Source organism: Theobroma cacao, chromosome 8 (genome assembly GCF_000208745.1).
Source record: "Theobroma cacao cultivar B97-61/B2 chromosome 8, Criollo_cocoa_genome_V2, whole genome shotgun sequence".
NCBI lineage: Eukaryota > Viridiplantae > Streptophyta > Magnoliopsida > Malvales > Malvaceae > Theobroma > Theobroma cacao.
In genome coordinates, this window is record NC_030857.1 from 11417080 (window position 1) to 11441616 (window position 24537).

Consider the following 24537-nt stretch of genomic DNA (forward strand, 5'->3'; position numbering starts at 1 on the left):
GAAGAGAGAATTTTGGTTTCAGTAGGGTTGGTTTTAGAAGAGAGAAAATGAAGTGAGAATGTGTTAAGAGAGGTTGAATTCTATTAAAACTGTTTGTCTCCCCGTCTTTAAATATATTCAGTAACCTCTTCTTTCAAAATTTAAAAATTTCCCTCTTAAATTTTATTGTTGGTGAGGTAGTTTTTCTTTTCTGTTCCATCACCCAGTAGGCAGTTTCTTTTCATTATTTAATTCCTTATTTCTTTAATTGACTAAATCTTATTATTTAAAGAGACAGAATGCTCTCAGTTGATTAAATGACTATCTTAGTTAACTAAGTGCTTATTGTCTTTTGAGAAAATTTCATAATTTTTCTTAAAGCTCCTGCACACTAACCATTCCTAAATTTCTCCTAATTTCACAAAATCTTTTCTTATTCAGAGGCTTCGTGAATATGTCAGCTAATTGTTGTAGAGTATTAACAAACTCAATCTTAATATCACCTTTCACTACATGATCTCTAACAAAGTGATGCATAATCTCGATATGCTTAGTCCTATAATGCTGTACAGAATTTTTTGAAATATTAATTGCACTTGTATTATCATAGTATATTGGTATGTTATCCATTGTTACTCCAAATTCTTTTAGTTGTTGTTTAATTCACAAAATTTGAGCACAACAACTACCTAGAGAAATATATTCAGCTTCAGCTGTAGAGAGAGCAACTGAATTCTGTTTTTTACTTGACCATGATAGAAGCATACTACCTAGAAACTGACAGGTTCCACTAGTGCTCTTTCTATCAGTTTTGCTTCCAACAAAATCTGCATCTGAATATCCAACTAGATTAAAGGATGATTCTCTAGGATATCATATCCCTAAGGTTTGTGTATCTAAGAGGTATCTAAAAATTCTCTTAATAGTAGTCACGTGTGATTCCTTGGGTTGAGATTGAAAACGAGCACACACACATACACTGAATTGGATATCAGGCTTGCTGGCTGTTAAATAAAGTAGTGATCCGATCATACCTCTATAGAGCTTGTGATTAACATCCTTTCGCTTTTCATCAACCTCAAGTTTGGTGGATGGACTCATTAGTGTGCTAATTGACTTCAGCTTCAACATGTCAAACTTTTGAGTTGATGAAAATTCTTTCTTCACTTTGTTTAATTTGGAACCCAAGAAAGAATTTTAGCTCTCCCATCATGCTCATCTCAAATTCACTTTGCATTTCTTCAGCAAAGTTCTTGCGTAAAGCCTCATTAGTTGCACCAAAAATAATATCATCCACATAGATTTGAACAATAATTAAATCGTTTAAGTATCTTTTAATAAACAAAGTTGTATCAATGCTCCCTCTAACATAACCTTTTTCAACTAGGAATTTTGAAAGCCTTTCATACTAAGCTCTAGGAGCTTGTTCCAATCCATATAAGGCTTTATGAAGTTTGAAAACATGATCTGGTTTTTCAAAGTCTTTAAATCTAGGAGGTTGTTCAACATAGACTTCCTATTGGATGAAACCATTTAGAAAGGCACTTTTTACATCCATTTGGAATAATTTAAAGTTCATAAAACAAGCAAATGCAAGCAACAACCTTATAGCTTCTATTCTAGCAACCGGTGCAAAGGTTTCATCATAATCAATTCCTTCCTCTTGGTTATACCCTTGAGCCACTAACCTAGCTTTTTTTCTAATAACATTTCCTTGCTCATCTACCTTATTTCTAAAACACCCATTTTGTCCCAACAATAAGGTGATTTAAAGGCCTAGAGACTAATGACCACACATGGTTTCTTTTGAATTGATCAAGTTCTTCTTGCATGGCCATTACCTAGCTTTCCTCTTTTTCTACTTCTTCAAAGCTCTTAGGCTTAATTTGAGATATGAAAGCTGAAAACTCACATGTCTCTCTAACTCCTTTCCTAGTTTTGACACTTTGTTTAATATCTCCTATGATCAGCTCTTGTGGATGGTCTTTTACATATCTCCAGCTTCTTGGAAGGTCATTATGCTGATTTTCAGTTCTTTGCAATGTTTCTAAAGGTGGAGGTTCTGTTTCTCTTCTTATGGATTTTTCTTCACTATTTTTCTTGTCATCTAAGTTCATTTCTTCCATTTGTCTTTCAAGAGCATCCGTATCATCTTCATCAGCAGGAATTTCCTTTTGCAAGGCATTTGAGTCATCGAAAACTACATGGATCGATTCTTCAACAGTTAAAGTCCTTTTGTTTAAAACTTTATAGGCCTTTGAGTTTAATGCATATCCTAAAAATATTGCCTCATCACTTTTTGCATCAAACTTTCCTAGAGGATATTTTCCATTGTTCAATACAAAACATTTATAGCCAAAACTCTTAAGATGAGAGATATTTGGTTTTCTACCCTTGTAAAGTTCATATGGAGTCTTTGATATCATGGCTTTAATTAAGACTTTATTAAAAAATATATGCTGCTGTGTTGACAACTTCTGCCCAAAAATATTTTGGTAAATTATTTTCACACAAGCATAGTTCAAGCCATTTCTTTTAAGGTTCGATTTTTCCTTTCTACAACTCCATTTTGCTGGGGTGTTCTAGGTGTAGAAAAATTATGATCCAACCCTTTTTCATTGCAAAAGTTTTCAAATTCATCTTCTTCAAACTCACCACCATGATCACTCCTAATACTAACTATGATAAGTCCTTTTTCATTTTCAACTTTCCTACAATGATCTATAAATGCTGGTAGTGCATCATTCTTGTGAGCAAGGAAGTAGACCCAAGTATACCTAGAGTAGTCATCAACTATCACAAAGCCATATGATTTTCCTCCTAGACTAGTTGTACTAATTGGCCCAAATAGATCAATGTGCAGCAATTTTAGGGGTTTAGAGGTTGACACATTCTTTTTACTTTTGAATGATGTTCTAACTTGTTTTCCTAGTTGACATGCATCACAAATTTAATCATATTCAAATTTAAGTTCAGGCAATCTTATAACCAAATTTTTTCTTATCAATTTTGAGATGGTATGCATGCTCACATGTCCAAGTCTCCTATGCCATAATCGGCCATCATTTTCAACATTTGCTATAAGACATGTTTTACAATTCACCTCAAGATCTTTAAGAAATGTAACAGACATATTCTTAATTCTTTTTCCTATAAATGAAACTTTGTTAGTACTTATATCTATCACTTCACATTTATTTGCGTCAAAGTATACCTTAAAACCTTTATCACATGGTTGGTTGATACTCAATAAATTGTGTTTCAAACCTTTACCCAACAACACATGGTTAATTCGAGCTTGAGAGTTCTTACCAATAGTTCCAATACCACAAATTTTACCTTTTGAATCATCACCAAAGGAAACGATACCTCCTTTTTTCTTGTCTAGCTGAGCAAACAACATTTCATTTCCAGTTATGTGCCTTAAGTAGCCACTGTTCATGTACCATGGTTCATTCTCCTTTAGTTGAGCTTTTGAACATGTGTCTTTTAAGTTCAGCTAAACCTGTGAAACAAATTTTTAGTTTTTCTTAATAAGTATCCATACCTTGATGGGTCATTGAAGGTTAGCTGCAATATAGGATCCTTTTGGAACCCAATTTTTTCTTGTTTTCTGCGTGTTTCTGTTGTTAGCTTTAAAATTATTATAGTTTTGATTATGATTAAATGATCAAATTTGCTTGAATATTATTTGAGTGATCCTTGACAAGTTCTTGAAATGATTTAACTCTCATTCATTTGTTCTTACATAGTTACAAGCTTGACTCTTGAAGTTGTTGATCTATATCTATAAGCTTGTATTACTTAGGTGTACGAGTGCTTGTGATTTTTATTCATTAAAGTCTAATTTAAAAATTAAAGGAAAATCTAGATGCACTCATTAAGGGGTAGTTTTGAATATCTTGTTTAATGATGAAAAAGAAAAAGGAGAGAAGAAAGACTAAGTTAAATAGAGTTTGATAGGTCTTCATGTTTAATTTATGTGTGTAATGCTTAGTTTTGATTTTGTTGAATATTATGTAAAGAAAACTAGATGCATTGACTAAGGGGGAGCAACTCATTACGCATAAAGATTTAAAGCATTCATATTGAATATAGATATTGCACTCTTAATCTAGGAGTGTTTTGCCATCATCAAAAATAAAAGATATAGAATGTTGACTCTATATGTTTTTTATGATAGCAAAATATTCCCATTCATTGATATCTAATTATATTGTTTAAGTGTGTAGGAGAAAACTTAAATTCATTAATATATTTAGTATATGAAAGCAAGTCAAGATGCTTGTTTAGTTGCAAAATGGGTTAATTGGTTAAACAAGCAAAGAAAGAAAGAGCTTTAATGAAGACAGATTAGTTTTAACTGGTTAACACAAGATTTAATTAGTTAATGTAATGACCCTTTCTCGGTCGCTACCGGCTTTCAAGACCTCCGGGGAAGACTCGCCAATTCCCGAACAAGCCTTACTTGAAATGTCCGTTAGATCACTACATGTAATCACCGTCCCATACTAATAATTAAGACAACATACTTTCATAACATGAATGAAAATTATAAACATGCTAATCAATTCAAGCTTCGATCCATTTAGTCATAAATTTATACATTAAAATCCACAATCTCCAATTATTTACTTATACCGTTATCAATAGTTGTTTACAACTCAATGAACAAAGAGCTACTACTTGATCTCTAATTGCGGAGCGACTCAGGATAAAATGCTATGAGATGCCTTTACCTATTTGCAGTAGATCGCACGTACCAATGATTACACGTTAGGCCAATCCCTGTTTGCAAAAGGGAAAATAAGAGGGGTGTGAGTCTCATAGACTCAATGATCATCATCGACCCCGTGAACAGGCGAAGAGGGGAAACAAACATAAAGGTGGAATGTTTATAAATCCAAGAGCAAGCGTAGGAAACACACTCCATTAAACTGAGAGATTTTATTTTTATACCTTGCAATTCTTAAACGACCCACGCCACCCATTATAAATCGGGACTTCAGGTCCCCCTTTACCTACTCGTGGGAACTACCCACGCCACCCAATATAAATCAGGACTTCAGGTCCCCCTTTTTACAATCAAATATTGATAATCAACAATTTCTACTTTGTACACAAAGACCACACTTACCTTGGTGTGGTAGCAGGTCTTACCTAAAGTACCTCAATCACGTTAAAATGAAAATCATTGCAATTTAATGCATTTGCAAAACATGACAGATCGAAAGCAATATAATCATAAATTGAATGTTATGCATAATTTATTTCAAAGCATGACATATCCATCAAATCAACATGTTAAGTGAAATCAATAAATTTATTTATTTTATTAAATCCCGTGAATAAAATAATGACCATTGGCCCAAACATCACACAAGCTTGCAAGGTATGATTTTGAAGCAAAAGCCATTGAAAGGTTTATTTCCCTGTAATTAAAATCTTGTAGATATATACTTATGTATAGTATAAAAAAAAAGAATTTAAAATCCTTGATTGCAATAACAAACAACCTAGGACTTTCTACCAACTCATGCTTTCTACAATTTCATTAACCATCAAATGTAACATATATAACATATTTATCGGGATATAGTTTTGAAATTTAGCACCCATTCACCTCACAATAGCGGGATGCTACATCGTTATTTTTACTTGTCAATGGCTCATTATTTCCTCCGGCCTGCAATCGCAGTGCATTTCCTTTACTTATTTCTCTTAAATATCGAAACCCACTTAATATATATATATATTATATTTTTTTCCACCCATTTTCTCTCTCTAAAGAAGACTTCTTCTCCCTTCTCTAACCCCAAAATTTCTCATTTTTCCTTACTAATTGACCAACCAACTAGATCTCCCTTTTTTTTTCTTTTTTGTTCATTTTTTTCTTTCTTTTTCTTGTTTTTTTTCCTTGCTGTAGATCTTCCTTCCAGCCGGTGCTTTTCTTTCTCTTATTCCTTCTTCTTTTCTTTTCTTCCTTTTTCTCCTCCAACATTGTCGCTGCTCCCTCTCTCTTTCTTCTTTCTTCCTTCTCATTCTTCTCCTTGATGCCGCTGCTCCCTCTCTCTTCCTTCTTCTTTTTCTTCTCTCTCTTTCTTTTTCTCCAGCACGTCGTTTTCCCTTTCTCTCTTTCTTTCTTCTTCTCTATTTTTCTTTCACTTATCGCCCCCTACACTATTCAACACTATAAAAATGTTTTGTTTGCTCTTAATTGACCATATGGGCGGTTGCCTATGTGGGTCTTTTTTTTTTTTAGCTTTCTTCACTTTCTCACCGCATGTCACCTTTCTTTTCTTATTCAATGGTCGGGCCCCCCCTTTATGGGGTGTTATAGTTAAGCGAGTGCTGGACACAAACAAAAGCCACTTAGTCAAATAATAAAGGGAATTGGCCAACTAAAACTCAAAAATGGAGATGGCCGATTTAGAAATAGAGAAGACTTAGTCGACTAAGAAATATCGTTAGTCAACTAAGAGCTTACTACCAGAAATCTGGACTTCAAAACAGAAACAACTTAATCGACTAAAAAGGAAGTTAGTCGACTAAGAGCTCACTGCCAAAAACTGGGATCAGAAAACATAGACAACTTAGTCAACTAAGAATACAGTTAGTCGACTAAGATCATTTTGTCAGAAAATTTGAATTGAGTACTAGAAGATAAAATAACGGCTAGAAACAACTAGTTTCTATCTCCAACGGCCAAAATTGATTTTACAAGTATTTAAAGCCTCTCCAACAGTCAAAAACAAGATAGAGAAGACATCCATAGTAATTTTGAGCTTATAAGACCAAAAACCTTCTCTTTACACTTGTATTTCACTCCCATCCTTTGAAAAAGTGTTTGAACTTAACTTTGTACATCTTAGATCAGCTAGGTGATTAATTGTACTTCATCTTTTCTTTATTTTCTATTTACTTAAAGTGTGAGAGACACTGTAAGGGGTTGATCAAGCTTGAGTTAGCTTGATTGAGTATAGGTTCTAATTTAGCCTTGGAAAAGTTAGGTGTTGGATTTTAGTTGATCACGGTAAAAACTATTATGAAAGGTTTTGGCTAAGCCTGGTAAAAGCCATTGTAAAAGCTTGGTGAAAGCTTGTGAATTTCACCGTTCTTAGTAGATTGATTGGAAAATCCTTGGTTGAACAATCAAGGTAGTGGATGTAGGTCTTGGACTTAACCATTCTGAATTTTGCTGTGTTGTCTACTTTGTTTTTGTTTTTATTTTCATTCCTTCTTTTCACTTGTATTTGTTCCCACTTAGAGCCAATTTTTGAAAGAGCCAAATTGTGCTATTCACCCCCCTCTAGCACATTTACTTGGGACCAACATTTGTTTCTATAACAGTAAGAAGATATATGTCCAAATTTTCCACAATTATAACATCTAGATGAAGCATTATTAGAATTTTTCTTAAAATATGTGTTCCTCCTTAATATTTATTTCCCCAAACTTTTAAGATTAGTATTTTCTTCAACTACCTTTTGCAAGGCTTTTGTTCTGTTTTCCAATTCTAATTTTAGAGTTTCAAAATCTGTTTTTGAATGCTCTAATTCAATTTGCAAAAAATTTCTTTGTTCTAAAATAGAATTGAAGTCATGTTTTATCTTTTGCAAATCAGTCTCAAGAGATGCAGTTTTTCTTTTCAAAGTTTTATATTTAGATACAAGTTTCTCAAACTCATCATAAAGGCATTCATACTCATCTTGTAATTCATCAATTGAAATATCACAAGGGGATGAAGATACCTCGGATTTATCATCCCTTGCCATCAGACTTAGATTAGTTATTTCTTCCACCTTTTTTTCATCATTATCATAACTTGAGGTATCACTATTTGACTAAGTCGCAGCCACCATTGCCTTCTTCGATTTGTTGTTTTTCTTTGGCGTTTCTTCCTTTAGCAAGGGGCATTCTAACTTGAAGTGTCTTGGCTTCTTGCATTTAAAGCATATAGGCATTCTTTCTTGTTGGACTCATTTTTATTTTTAGTTTTCCATGAAGAGTCTTGCTCTTTTCTATACCCTCTTCTACCCAATCTCCAGTTTCTTTGGCCTATAAGCTTTTTGAACCTTCTTGCAACCATAACAAGTTCCTCATCATCATCACAAGATAAATTGTCCAACTCTTCTTCAAAGATGCTTGCTTTTAAGGCAATACTTTTCTTCTTTTCTTTAGCTTTCTTCTTGTCTTCTTCTTCCTCTTCCTTGAGTTCCAACTCATGAGTAACAAGAGAACCACAAATTTCATCCAAAGTTATAACATTTAAGTCCTTGACTTCGCAGAAGGCAATCACCTTTAGCTTCCAATTTTTTGGTAGGTTCCTAAGAAGTCTTGCAACGATTTCATGCTCAGGAATTGGTTTGCCTAGCTGACTTAATTTGTTTGTGATGTTTGTGAATCTATCTAACATGCTGGTGATATCTTCATCAAGTTTCATCTTAAACATCTCATAATTGTGGGTTAAAAGGGTTATCTTGGACTCCTTAACTTGTGAAGTCCCTTCATGAATAATCTTAAGTTTATCCCATGCTTGTTTTGCTGTAGTACAGCTTGATACTTTATTGAATTTAGTGGGAATTAACGCACAATGCAGTGTATTGATTGCCTTAAAGTTAGTTTGAACTCTTTTGGTTTCATCTTCAGTCCATTTAGACCTTGGCTTAGGAATCATCTCGTTGGTTACAATATTTAGAGACCATTAGTTACGACATCCTACATCTCATAATCTATTGCTCTAATATATATTGACATCCTAGTACTCCAATATGGGTAGTTTGAGCCATCAAACAGAGGTGGTCTAGTTGTGGACTATCTCTTAGCAACTATTGATTTTTAAAGAGCCATTTGGATCTTCCCAAAAGGTGTTAGACCTTATAAACAAGGAACTTGCTCTGATACCACTTGTTGGTCTTAAGTAACTGTGCTAGAGGGGGTGAATAGCACTTTTTGACTCTTGCTAAAATTGACTTCTAATTGGGGACAAATGCAAGATAAAAGAAAGATTTAAAGATGAATGAAAAACTAAAAACAGAGTAGACAATCACACCAGAATTTATAGTGGTTCTGTCCAAGACTTACATCCACTACCTTGATTGTTCAACCAAGGATTTTTCAAACCAATCCACTATGAATTGTGAAATTTACAAGCTTTCACCAAGCTTTTACAATGGCTTTTACCAAGCTCAGCCAAAACCTTTTACAATGATTTTTACTGGGATCAACCAAACCCCAACAACTAACTTTTCTAGGCTAAGTTAAAACCTATACACTCAATCAAGCAATCCAAGCTTGAATAAATCCCTTAGAGTGTCTTGCACACTCTAAGTATACAAGGAGAAGAGAAATAAATGTGTACCTATGATCACTGATTTGATCTAAGTGGGACACAGTGAAGTTTTTATATCTTTTACAAAGATAGGAGTGAAGTGCAGAAAGTATGCTCAAGGTTTTTGCAATTTTTGTGCTCTTTTTGGACTTGGAAGCCTTGATCGCTTTTCTAGCCGTTGGAAGCCTCTCAAATACTTGAAAAATTAGCTCTGATAGGTGTTAGGCAGTTTTTGACCATTGGAAACAGTTTGGTGGCAGTTCTGGCCATTAATCTGTCTTCTAGTGCTCAATTCAAAATTTCTGACAGAATGATCTTAGTTGACTAACTACGCTCTTAGTATACTAAGTCGTTTCTGTTTTCTGATCCCAGTTTTTGGCAGTGAGCACTTAGTCGACTAACTTCCTTCTTAGTCGATTAAGTTGTTTCTGTCTTGAAGTCTAGATTTTTGGTAACAGACTCTTAGTCGACTAACCTATTTCTTGGTCGACTAAGTCTTTTCTATTTCTCAATACTCTTGAGCCCGCCAACTTCTGATTTGAATTTTTGTTGACTAACACTTTATTATTCAACTAAAGAGCTTCTGTTTTGTTGATTAATTGTGGCTTCTTATACATATAATTTTTGATATGTCCCTTGGAATAATTTATTTATCATTGGCATACAATTCTTGTCCTGCACACTCAAGTAGAAACATTAGACACAAATGAATGAGAATGTTTTATTATCATCAAAAACTAATGGAGCCAACACAAGCCTAACAAGCAAGCCCATTAGACCTGAGCAAACCTTAATGTTCATATTCATATTCAAGCATGCATAGGCCAAGGGATTCAATAATCAAATATTTGTTTTGAAAGGCAGATAAACAATTTCATTACTTACAGAAATTTTACAAAAGTCTACCTTTGTGTGGTAGAAGAAGCCAAGACATACAGGACCTTAAGCTTCTTGTCCAGTTCTAGGCCGCATAAACCAACATGAAAACATAAAAAATAAAAAATCAGGTTGCCAAGTGGATAAGACCACCTTCATGAGTATTTACAAGCTCCCAGTTAAAACCAAAAAGATCTAAAGACCACCAAAGCGTCATCACACTACAACTCAACTCCATTTGCCTATAGGTTGTCATTTGTTTTAGAAACTGAGTAACATGAGTCAAACTTGTCACGACCCGGAACCTCCCTCGGGCCCATGACAACCGCCGCGACATCCCGATTGACACTCATTACCCGAAATGCCAACCGAAACCCCGCAAGGCTTACATATTAGTTTCTTTCTTTTCCTGTAAGCAATCGTTGTTAAACATTCCATTTTAAACAATTACCGGTCGTTTTCGGCTTAAATAAATCAAAAGACAAATTTTTAAAAGGATTTATAGACAAATATCACTATTTACAATATTGATTAAAATATAGCATTTTTATATAAAACAATATTTATAGAAACACGTGTAAGAAATCTTTTGTAACGTGTAAGTAAAACAAATTCATATATACAAAAATTTACAAAGTTATAATGTACAATAATGGTTACAATGACAGTGGCCCAAAATACACCCAGTGTTGGTGCTAGAAACCTACTGTCTGTGTGGTAGAGATGTCAACTAGAATCCTCGACAAAATAGGGTATCTACAAGTTACCACAAACTTGAAATGTTTGGAAAGGAGGTGGGTGAGATTTTGCAATCCCAATGAGTAAATAGACGTTATCATAAATATCTAAAGACGAGTAACATAAAGGCAAGTTTAAACAATAAATCACAAACCATTTCATAATATTTTCAATTTATTTCTTAAACCATAAAATATTTGTAATTTACCAAAACAGTTGTTATGGCTTGTCTTTTATTAAAAATAAGGCTCAAGCCAAAACTAATCCTCGGGGATACCTTGGCTGAGGCATCTAACCGAGTCCGCCAAGGTTGTTATAACATTTACATGTGAAACACATTTTTATTTTTAAAACAAGCTGCTGCTTGGCATTGGCCGAGTTACACATTCACGTGGGGTTCGATGTGAAGTGACCTCTAATACTACCCTAGGAGTTACCTTCCTCGCCTCTACAATCGGAGTAACTATATAACCGGGTTTACCGTGCCCCTCTAATAAGCAGTCCACGGAAACCCGTCACTGTAGTGACTAACCCATCAATTTTAATAAAATTTCGACAGTATAACGTGGCTTTTATTTATTTATCCAGCCTGCATAGAAAAAACAGCTTACACAAATTTCCCAATGCACTTACAAAATATAGCCACATATACTCATATATCATAAGCCATTCATAGGAAAATATATAATTTTCAAGACAGTTAACAGCCTCCAATTACTCAATTTCATAATTAACACTATATATTTTTATTTATCACATTTATTTCTAAAACATCAAAAATCCCGTTTTAATCTCATTTTCGTTTCATAAAATGCATAAAGAGCATTTAAAAATAAACTCTAGATAATTTACAATAATAACAAGTTTACTCACTGTTTGTACAAACTAAAAGCTTTCTAGGTGCCCCGATAACTACTCGTTGGGTACGATTTTCTTGCCTTTACCGGAAGGCTCTCCTCCTAGACACATTACAAAAATTTACTCAATTCATCACATTAATGCTAAATCACTATATATTTGACTTAAATCCTATACTAATGCATGGTATGAAATGCAATAGCCAAAAACGGCTTAAACGCGGTATTAATCTATTTTTGGCACTTTACCCGATAAATTGCTAACGCGCTCCATTTTAGCTCTAAATTGTTCCATTTTCTCTCCAACATTTCTAACCATTAAATATTAGCCAATAACTTTCTAAAATCACCAAAATCAGCTCACTTTCCTCCTTGGAAAATTCGGCCAAAAAAAAGGACATTAACTCGGTAAATTTTTTACTTTGTTTTTCTATCACATTTAACCATTTTTCATCATTTTCTCTTCATTTCTCTTAGAATAAAAATCAGATCATCATCATTGTACCTCATTGCAGATTCGGCCAAGGGTGGGTATTATGAAAATTTAATGCTTTCTTGCCCAATTTAATTTCTAAACACATTTAACTAACTAAAACTACCAATTTAACTAAAAATCAAAACCTAGAAATTTCAAAATCTCTCCCCTAGAATTTTGTCCAGCCCTTGATGTCACTTTTAGATCTCTCTCCTCAAGCATGCTAAATGAAAATAAAGGCATAGGAAAGGTAGAAATCAAGCTAAAATCGAAAAATCTTACCGTTAGATGCGTAAATGGACGAAATTCACGATTTCCCCTTTGAATTTTTCTTGTTTCCCTTTGTTTTCTCTCTTTTCTTCCTTTCCCCTCTATTTCCTCTCTTGTTCTCCCTTATGGCCGGCCAGCACTTAAAATGGGGTATAAATGGGCTGACTTTTCATTAAAATAATATTATATTATTAAAAAATACCACGTGTCACTTTTCCATTGGCCCATTTTTAAAATTTTATCCATTTGTTTTCAAATTTTCACCATACACTTATCCCACATATCCATAGCTTAGAAAAATTCTCAGACTTATCCAAAGTCTCGGTGGAGTAATTTTTGAAATTTACACTTTTGCCCCCGTAAAAGTGAAAAATTACATTTTTGCCCAAAAAACTGAAAAATTGCCCATAGACATATTTTTCATCCCTTATACTCATACCATTCTCCAATTTGTCAAATTTGATCTAAATTCTCTTAAAATCTCAAATTTTATCCGCGGATGGTAAAATTACGATTTTACCCCTGAACATCAAAATTTTCAATTTTTCCCCAAATGAACCCTCGAACTCCGAACAATCATTTTTAGTCATTCCTAGACAATAAAATATTAAATTTCATCCTACAATTCCTATTTGAACTAGTGTATCGTTAGGTACGATACCGGGTTTCTTCTATTCTTAAGTGCTTTCCTACCATAATAACATGCTACTCAGTGCATGTATGTCATGACATGTGTTTATAGGGTTGGGTTTTACAAAACTTATCACAAACCTCGATGAGACATGAGTTTCAGATAAAATAGGAAGTACTTCAATAATCAGAGCCATCCATCAAAAGCATTAGCCAAAAACGAGATTGCTTGAAACTCAGTTAGCAATCAAGATTAGTATCATCACTCTCTGCATCTTTTATTTGCACCGCACACTAAATCCAACAAACTTCTTCTAGCTGAACTGAACCATAACATCCATCATCACGACATCTAAAGGAGAAGACCAACACTAAAAACCCCATAACTAAGACAAATCCTCCCAAAAGGCCTTGATCTTGGAACAAACTAAAATAAAGATGCAGAAGAAAAGCCTAGAAAATAGAAGGAACTTAGAACCCCCAACAACAAAACAAAAACACCTGAGGACAGTCCAGTACTCAAGCAAGAAGAAATTGGACCTACAAAAACCCCAAGGGAACAGAGGACACCCCAAAAGAACTTTGAATTCCTTTAAAGCATAAAAATCCTAAACGCACAAAAAAAAAAAACCACCCTGCTTCATCTATTTTCTTAAAATGGGTACCACCATTACCTCTTTCATCTGATCATCTACCAGTCAACCAATCTCCATCTTAACACCAATCACCTTTGACAAGAAAAGAAAAGGGAAAGCTTACATGAAGGTTCTCAGAATCTCAAATTGGAGTTGCACACTTTCCTTCGCTAAGTTTTTAGCTCTCTGGTTTGCCTCTCTTCTAACATGTCTAATCTCCTAGTCCTTAACCTCGACTTTTAGTCTCTCCATCTACAGATTCAGTTGTCTCATTCTCCACGGAGCTAAATTGAGATGCTTAGTCCATTTCACTATATTGCTTGAATCACTCTCAATGAGGAGTTTGTGATTCTCATTCCTTTGTGAAACAGAAAAGATCAGAAGTGCTTCCTTCACTACCATCATCTTTGCTAAGCTAGAATCAGCCTCTCCATGAGCTTTGGGGAAGATAATTTTAGCCTCCCTACTACAGCCCCTCAAGATCTCACCAATTCTAGTAGGCCCCGGGCATCTTCTAGCGGTGCCATCAACGTTGAACTTCATTTGTCCTTGGTCTGGCTTTTCCCATATTATTCCTTTCCTTTCTTGGCTCTTCTTAGTCAATTGACTTTGAGTTGGAGGTTGATGGTACACTTCTAGAATTGACGGATAAATCCTTGGCCATTTAGCATTGGCCCAGATAGCCACTCTGATCCTCGCAAGCTCTAAGACCTGCTCCATGTTCCATTCTCTGACTTGGAAAACAATTTCATTTCTCATTTTCTAGATTGACCATACCACTGCAAAAAGCCCATTTTCCATATCTTAATGTCCAAACCCCTAACCTACCATTCATTCCACACCACAAATAACTCCTTTATGTTTCTAGGAGAAACCCACACTATAACCCATGATCTGCACCATCCTACCCATATCTTCCATAATTCTCTACATGTAACAAAACGATGATCACAAGTTTCCCTTTCAGCATTACATAACACACATTGCAGCATGTAGTTCAAGTTCACTCCTCTCTTAACTAATTCATCCTTGACCCCAAATTTACCTTACAACAATTGCCACACAAACACTTCAATTCTAAATGGTGCCAAGTTAGCCCACACCTGATTCCAAATCTTGTCCCTTCTCACATTGGAGTTAAGAACATACCTGTAGAAGGATTTTGAAGTGTAAGTCCCACTTGCTTTTTTTGGCCAAATAAGCTCATCATTGAACTCCGTATTAAGAGTGAAGTCTTTAATTTTATCTTCAAAATGTTGCCATTGCTTTATCTCCCAATCAAAAAGCTATCTACGTAGTTGAATGTTCCATATCCACCACTTTTCCTCCCACTTGCCGAAATTCATGATTTTCCCACTTTTATTCACCGCCAATGTGATTTCTCTCGAAAAAGTGAATGCAAGAGTCATTCCTTCAATCCATTGGTTTTGCGAAAACCTTAAGTTTTCACCATTTCCCACTACGAAACAAAAGTTAGCCTGAACCTGCAAAAAATAGTGGCTAAAAGGGGAGAGGGGGCTGATAATTTTTTTCCACAGTGTTGAAACTCTCCTGTTTACGCTCAAGTTTGGCAAAAGATCAATTGGATCACTACCAATTTTCTGTACCAATACTTCTCTCCATAAATTGTTTTTCTTTTTCCCATACCTCCAAATCCACTCATTAAGGAGAGCCCTATTCTTAACCTCCAGATCAATCAGGCCTATCCCTCCGTACTCCTTGTAATTACATACGTTTTTCTACTTCACATAATGTATCCCTCTTTTCTGATAAGATCTTCCCCAAAGAAATTTTCTTTGTAATTTTTCAAGTTCATCTTTCACCTTAATGGGGATAGGAAACAGGGACATACAAAAAATAGGTAAGCTAGCCAACATTGACCTCAACACTGTAACTCTACCTCCTGTTGAAAGTGTCTTCGCTTTCCATCTTTCTAGCTTTTCTCCCACTTTATCAATCATTGGTTTCCAAAATTTTATCGAATTGTGGTTGACTCCCAAGGGCAGCCACAAGTACATGGTTGGAAACCGCCCAATCTGACAATTAATTTGCTCAGCCCATCTCTTAACAATCTTCGGTTCCACTCTGATACCAATGAGATGGCTATTTTGAAAGTTAATATTTAGCCCCGACACCCCTTGGAAGCACCTAAGAATTCTTTTAAGAACAACAATGTTATCGAGGGAGGGTTCACGAAAAAGAATCGTGTCATTTGCATACTGAAGATGCGAAATCAAGAATCCATTGTTTCCTATCTCCACTCCTTTGCACAATTTAAGCTCTTTCGCTTTCACCATCATACAACTTTGAGCTTCAGCCACCATGTTGAATAAAAAGGGTGAGAGAGGGTACCCTTGCCTTAGCCCCTTTTTTATTGTAAACTGTCTCGTTGGAGCACCATTAACTAAAGTGGAAACCATAGCTGAATTTGTACACTCCTTCGTCTAACTTCTCCATTTTTCCCCAAACCCCATTTTATGCATTATGAGATCCAAAAAATTCTAGCAGACGCTATCAAATGCTTTTTCGAAATCCACCTTAAGAATCAACCCGCCAGACTTTTCTTTTTTCAACCAATCAACCACTTCATTGGCTATCAACGTACAATCCATTATTTTTCTTCCACTTACAAAAGTAAACTGATTTTTTTCGATGACCTCCCCAATAATCTTTCGTAACTTGTTGGCTACAGTCTTAGACATGATTTTGTACAAGCTTCCCACCAAACTTATGGGCCTATATTCCCCCAATTTTGACGGGTTTTGAACCTTTAGAATTAGTGCAATAAGAGATGCATTGACCCCTTTTCCCAAGTTTCCCACTTTTGTGGAATTCTTCCATGAAATTTATGACATCCGCTTTCACCACTCCCTAATGCACTTTGAAGAAGTTTAAATTAAAATTGTCGGGACCTGGTGCTTTGTTTCCATCACAGCCTTGAATGGTCTCCCAAACGTCATCTTCTCCAAAAGGAACCTCTAACATTTGAACTGAATCTAATTTGAGGCTATTAAACTACTAGTCCATATCCTCCAACTCAATCACCAAATTCTCAGGGTACAATCAGCCCATATCCTTGAACACAGTCCAGCCATTCCACATCCACTAAAAAGCATTCTAGCAGGCTAAAAACCCACCCATCGTAATACCCACACCATGTAAATTTATCCCCCACCAGAGGTAAATCCATCAGAGCCATTGTGTCAATAAATTCCCCAAACGCCTTTGTTGAACTAACAATGTCGCTTTTGCCAATTCTTTCTTGTTCGCCCCTTACAGATTAAAAGCTCTTCCCAAACACCACATTATTTCCCTCTTGCCCATCAACTCTGTAAGATTATCCCATAACTTCTTCCTCGCTCTCTCTTCATTTGGCGCATAGACATTGATGAATCCACAAATTCTATTTATTGTTTTGACCTTTTCGATCGTCATTAGGAAGTACCTATTTTCAACATATTCCTCCATCTCAAAAAAATCATCCCTCCATATACTCATGAGTCCCCTTGATCTACCAGTCGCATAAACTGATTTTCCTCTAACACTATCTCTTCCCCACAATCTATTAAAAATACCAAATTGTTTCGATTGAAGCTTGGTTTCTTGCAGAAACACCATATCTGACTTGTTCTTTATTATTATCTTCTTCACCGTTCTTTTTTTTTCCTTTCTCCCTAATCCTCTAACATTCTAAGAAATGACTATCATAAAAAAATAAAATAGCACACATACATGCTAACTAAATGTTTTCTCATCCTCTATGCCTCTTCATCTTATGGTCATGGGCTTCAATTTTAGTGAAGACCTTAAGAACCTCATTTTTTCTCTTCTGGAACTACTTTCCCAATTTGTTGCTCATGTCCTACGTTTTCCTAGCCTCTTTTTCTATTTTTTTCCTTATTTCTTCTCTTTCTTGCTCTGACCCACTAGTTTCATTTAAGTCTGTAGAATACTCTAGCCCATGTTCCAAACTTTCTCTCATCTCCTCCCTTTTGATCTTCTTACTATAGCTTGTCGAAGCTTGTCCCTACTTTCTTCTCCTTCTACTCTCTTAGCCCTTAATGTTCTTGTTTTGTCTCATTTCTCTCTCTCCCTTCTCAACTGTGTGTCTTTTTTTATTTTCCTTTTTGTTACCTTCATCCCTCATCTTTCTGATTGGAGTTTTCGAACAATTCTTTCTACATACCTCAGATATTGTTTCTTTCGATTATTCACTGATTTTGACCCTTATCGCTTTTCTTGTAAAAACGACCTTTTTTCCCTTTGTTGCATGCCCCTTTTGCACATTTCCCTTTCCTATCCCTTTCTTCCTTTTTCCTTTCCCACTTGGTCTTTGAATCATCAACGTACTTTGTGTCTCGTTGCTGTCAGGTGCTAATCTTTTGCTTTTTTCATTTTCTGACTCTTCATTTGATGAACTACGTTAGCCCTTTTCTCTGCCTCCCATTGTGATTTTTTCCCTTATTAGTCTCCCAACCTTTTGAGCCAAGATTTCTCGACTACCTTTCATTTTGACCAAATTAAGCCTTTTTTCATCCCCGGTCATTTCAGTGTGATTTGAACCATTTCCACAAGTATTGTGCATCCTTTGCCTAAGTACCTTAGGACTTCTTTTTAAATCCAGACTTCTTGTCGGGCTTTGTTCCTTCTGGCCTAATCTTTCATTTGTCTTATCAACTTCTTTGCTTCTAATAAATTCTAACTCCATGTTAAAGCCCATACTACAGCCACTAGCTATTTCTAGGGTCCTTTTTCTAGGCCCAAACTCTAGGCCTTATCCTTTCTCTCTTATTGTCTTTTCCCTATTTGAATTTGAATTTTTCACTTTTTTTGCTGTTTCCATTACGTGCAGTGATCTTCTTTCCACCTCAGAACCTTCATTGTCAGACCACCTTTCACCATAATATCTTCTATTGTCAGTCATAGTGACAGGGCTATACAACACATCGTCCTCGCCTATTCTTGAGGCTGACATTTTGTAACTCTTCTCTGATGCTTCTTTTATCGCCTCCCACTCCTTGTATAGGCCCTCTTTCGACCATTGACTCCTCGTTTCTGAACTTGAAATCCCTTCAACAAAACTAGAAGGTCTCACCCTTGGCTCGTTGCTCACAATGTTAACAATTGAAGCTTTGATGAAATAATCAAACCCATTAACCATCAAATGTGTGAACGGCGTAATATGCTTCAAGGATTTCACCTTAACACAAATAACAGCCTGGTCTAGCCTTCGTTTGTCTGATGTGTCTTTATCAGCTATTAAATATCTCCCCCATGTATCCTTAATCGCTTTGAAGCTTTCTTCATGCCACACATGTAACGGTATTTCTTTCGATTTGACCCAGACATTGAACTTTCTCTCATCTTGTCTAACACAATATGGAGAAAAGGAAACGAACCAGGGATCAAATATATCCATGCATCTTTCCAAGTATTCCTCCATTTCATACTTGTTCCCTAATGTGACCAGAACATACAACCCCCCCATTGGTGGCACTTGTGCTAAGATACCTTCCCTGAAAAGTGAGCACTCCACAAATCCATAATTAATGAGGCTTCTTAGTTACCCCACTACACTTCTCCCTAACCACTCCAACTCCTCCTCGTTTATGACCACATTCTTGGTCCTTCTCATTTCAGTTTTATTCCCCGTTTGCGTCCCTTGACCTCTTTTGTCTTATTTTGGAAATTAGCAATCAAGGTCTCTTTGAAAGTTTTACTACTCTTACTCATCTCCTTTTGAAAATTGGACTCTAGCCTTTTTGCCTCCATTGTCCCTCTCTCATTTTTCAGTTTATCAGCTTTCGAGACCCTTATTCGCCTTCCATTAATTGTACGACCATGCCCTAAGAACACTGCCTTTGTTAGCTCCTGTTCTTCCCTATATCTCACGAATGCATACCTGGTACCTGTGTCTCTTTTGGGACTAGGTAAAAAGATGTCCACCACCACAACAAATTCATCAAAAATCTCTTTAAGTTTTCTCCATTCCACCTCCTATTGGAGGTAATATTCATAATAAATTTGAGTAAAATACACTATCCTTACCTTAATTTCCATACAAATATTAATAGGGCCATATGTTGGCCATCCACACAAGTTCATACATATTAACCCTTAATACACAATATAATATAGCACTTGGTGCCTACTCACATTATCCACAACGGAAGGCTTTAACTGACTCAGCGGAGTGACTAAAATGGAAGACCTATTGAATGCCAAAATCGATCTGTCTACAGACGATTTGTGTCGCATTTCTTCGTGGTCATTTATTTGCACATGGTACATAAATGGATAAGTACTATAATACTTAGCGAGTGGTGCATATAATCAAAATCAATTATATGCATATATACTTCAAACATATAATAACTATATTGCATTCTTAGTGTATCCATATAATCTTTCAATACATCTCTAAATATAAGGGGATATAGTCATCCTTAGGTTCACCAAATACGGGGGTATATCATTCTCCCTAAAGTCATCATTACCATCACATATCGTCGGGGTTACCCTCGAAGTCAACCAAATCATTTAGACCATTCTCCCCGGCACACTCTAGTGGCTAAAGCATCACATGAAAGTCATATCATATGTATATCAAGCCTCTCATAGCTATCTCACATCATACACGAATCAAATCAACGAGTGGTCTTCTTTTGGATACAATCAAATCACACTTGGTGGCCAGCCGGTGGAGAATTAAATCTAGCACAGGGCCAAAGCCGTTGGCAGAAAAATAGATCACATTCAGCGTCGAAGCAGCTAACGAAAAGTCAAAGTCATCGACTCGAGTAATCTTCTGACGGTCTGCATCACCCGGAGTGTTCTCACACAGGTGGCATCACAATCATAATCTAGAGTAATCTCCCCCAACAGAAGGTATCGTAGACTACAGACGAGAATCACAAGCAGGATATCGACCACTACCCCTACTTACCACCTTCCTTGAGGCATGGACATAGTCACAGGGCATCAGACTCCACTCATCCATAAATCAGATCAACATTTGGAATTCATCACTTGAATGCAAACATAATCCACAATTAAAGCCATCATGCCTTTTATCATTCGCTTTTTCTGTATCAAACCTCAATTCACATTTATCGAGCTTTAATTATCTTAAGCTTAGTTAGATTCTAGGTGCCTCTAAGTCTCCAAGGCCTCATTCAATCAAAATCGTTTCGACGTATGAATCACCTAGGGTAATCCAGTCATAGGGGTTCAACATTGCCTACAAGCATCCTAGTCTAAGCTTCCACAACATAGGCCACCCTTGTGGCTCACATCATAACTCAATCACACACAATTCACATATATACATATACACATATATTATTCTCTAGCCTAGGTTCATTTATCTAGGCCTATGTACAAAATCTAATACTAGTGCAGCTAACCTATAGTGCGTTATGCATCATGTGCATTTAGCTTAAATCCCACTCATAGTGACAATAAGAGGCACTCCTAACCAAGCTCCAATCCTTAGCCCTCGATCATTGTCTAGCTTGCCGATGAGTTGATTTAATTCGGTTTCCCTTTTCAAACACATTAGAACATCAAAAGATTAATTATTCTTGGCTTTCGAAAAATGCCTACTTTTCACACAATTAACTAAATCTTAGTTATCCAACTATTTAAGCTTAGTTCCTTCATTAATGAGCTAAACCCATACCTTAGAAGTTAGAGTGCACAAGTCTTAGGTCCAAATTCCTCAATCCAAGCTAAAAAGGGAAAAATACCAAATATGGATCAAAGTCAGATGCGAAGTTTTTAATTAATTAAATTGGAAAATAATAGGTAAAAACGTTAAATCTTACCTCCAGAATGGTTTCCCAAGCCCTAAATAGCTTTAAACGGCTCATAAATTCAATTTGGAGGGTTAGGGTTTTGGACTATTAAGAGAGAGAAAGGGAGAGAAAGAGCCGAGAGAAAAAGCTGGGCGAAATGGCTCGATATCCCTTTTTATTTTTGCCTTTCCTCTCTGATGTCTCGATACATTTTGACAATATATCAATACACTTGCCCTAATTTCGAATGAATGTATTGATACTTTTCCCCTTAGGTGCTCTCTGCTTTAAATGTATTGATACATTTGGACAATGCATCAATACATGTTCATCTTTGGCCAAATCTATCAATACATTCTTGCATGTATCAATAGAAAATCCTCCTGGGGCCTTTATTGTTCATCCTGTCAAGAATGTATCGATACATTAGGGTATGTGTCGATACTTTCACCCCTTTAGGTAGTTTTAAGCTTCCAAAACTTCCAAAAATTCAGGTTTAACACACCATTCCTTGTTAATATCACACATCAAATTGTTTATTTAATTTAATCCCATACAAATATAAATCCACAAACACAATATCAAACTTAGATCAAAACCTCAAATTATGGGATTCATCACATATTTCCTCAAATTTGCCTAAATGTCAATATGTACACTCTTAAACACTAGGCATACATATCCTATGATCAAAGTCCTCAAGACTCCATATATTTCATAAATCATTCTTAGTTTAAGTCAAAATTGAGGGTGTTATAGAATTGATTCTACATGGAGAAGATGTTAGTTCTTAAAGCACCAAAAGTACAACTTAGAAACTTGATGAGCGAGAAAGACATGGCACAATTGGAAAAAAGTGGAATGGAAAAAAATCAAGCTTGAATTCAAATTTTAGTGTTAGACCACAGTGAAGAATTAACACCTTGAGGTAAAAGAATTGATTCTTTAAGAATGCAAAGGTGTCATCTTTAAACCTAATTGTAGAAGAAACGATACCTTAAAATAGAAGAATCGATTCTTTAAAGATAGAAAGCTACAAACTTTATGAAGAACCGACAACTCAATAACAAAGAATCGATTCTACATATGCGACAAAATTTCGCAAACTGGTTGGAACGTATAAAAACTTATTGAAATCTCACTCCAATAGGTAGAAAATCTCAAAGGCTATAATATCCATCTTGATGATGTTAAAAAAAGAAAAGAAGAAGAATTTGAAAGATTTTGAATTATCTTTGAAGAAGAAAGAAGTGGAAAAAGAAGAGAAACAGTTGCAAGCAAAAAGTTTCCATCTTTGAGCCAGCAAAGACCTAAATATTACATTTTTATTCTTTAGTTGATTCTTTTCAAGCTTAGACCTTCTTTGATCATCCATAACTTTGTGAAAGCTTTCACCTTTCTGATCCTAAAGTTCTTTATCAACCTTTTTAGAGGCATTGAGTTAGTGAATCACTAAAACCCACTATTGTATTGGTAATACCTTCAAGCAAAAGGTAGATGGTTTTTGCCTAATCTTTTAAAAGGCTTCATCTTGTGTAAAGGTTGTGCTTTAACTTGAAAAAGGTAATGTCTTGATAGAGGTTATGCTTGATCTTGTAAAAGACATGTTGTAAAGGTCATGCCTGATCCTACAAAAGGCATGTTGTAAGGTTACGCCTGACCTTGTTGAAAAGGCAAGTTGATAGTGGATTTAAACTCTTTGTGCTATCAAAGGAGAGGACGTAGGTATTGGATGGTCGAACCTCTATAAAAATCCTTTGAGTGCTGTTTATTTTTCTGTTCTTTACTTATTTAGCTTATACTCTGTTTTGTTGTTTCATGTTCTTATATTTTAACTAATTTTTGAAAAAAGAGAGAATGTTTATTTAATAACCAATTCACCTCCCCTATTGATAGTTTTACTTTATGCTTATCTTTCTAACTTGTCACTTGTCTTTTTATGCTATGTGACGTTGATGTGATATGTTAATGTATCATAATGGATAATGATGTGACATTTTGATATAGCATAACCATGTGGCATTTTCCCACCTCTCACATCAACATTACGTGAGAGTTTGCACCCGTCACGTTAGTGTCATATGAGAATAAAATGACAAGTGACATTTTGATTAACAACAATTAGTTAATCATTAATTATAAGAGCTTATTTGAATTTTTTAAAATAGTTTAGGGGCTTTTTAAACATTATGCCATTTGATAATTTATTCTAGGTAAAATTCCATCAACCTTATTACTGCATGTAAGACCTCTTTCAAGAATATGCAATAAATGTAGTACATATTAAGGTTTAGTTGAATTCATTATTGAAAATGCACTTAATGAAAAAATCTTCTTCAAACAAAAAAGGAAGAGTAAGCAAGAGATACACTCAAAAGGTTAAAATAAAAATGAAGCCAATCTATTAAATACTAACCATAATCAACCAAAAAGTTTTCATTCAATTGATAAAAAAGAATTTGTGCATTTTTCTCTATCACAAATATAATTAATACAAACATAATCCAATTCAAAAATGACAAACAAAGTTGTAATAGAAAAGGAAACAAAATTTCATCATTAACTCTGTCAAACCCTGCTTTGTAAAATAATTATAATGTCATCCACATGCTCGATAGAATGTTTGTATATTTAGGAATTTCGAGAAATAGTTAAAAGATGATATTGCCCCTAATGGTACCATTGAGTCGATTAAAGCTCGAACTAGTTCAAATAGGAATTTTAAGGTGAAATTAAGAGTTTCACAGTTCAGGGATGACTCAAAATGGTAATTCAGAGTTCGAGGATCAATTTGGAGTCAAACCGAAATTTTCACTATCAAGGGGCAAAATCGTAATTTTTCCACTCGCGGATAAAATTTGAGATTTTGAGAGAATTTAGATCACATTTGACAAATTGGAGAATGGTATGAGTATAAGGGATGAAAAATATGTCTATGGGCAATTTTTCA

The 24537-nt window shown here is 35.3% G+C and overlaps 1 protein-coding gene across 1 annotated transcript; it reads right to left on the minus strand.

The window, feature by feature from the left end:
• Positions 14044-14511, minus strand: LOC18592617. Its single transcript, XM_018125512.1, has one exon. It carries the CDS (start codon positions 14509-14511, stop codon positions 14044-14046), a length of 468 nt encoding a protein of 155 aa, XP_017981001.1.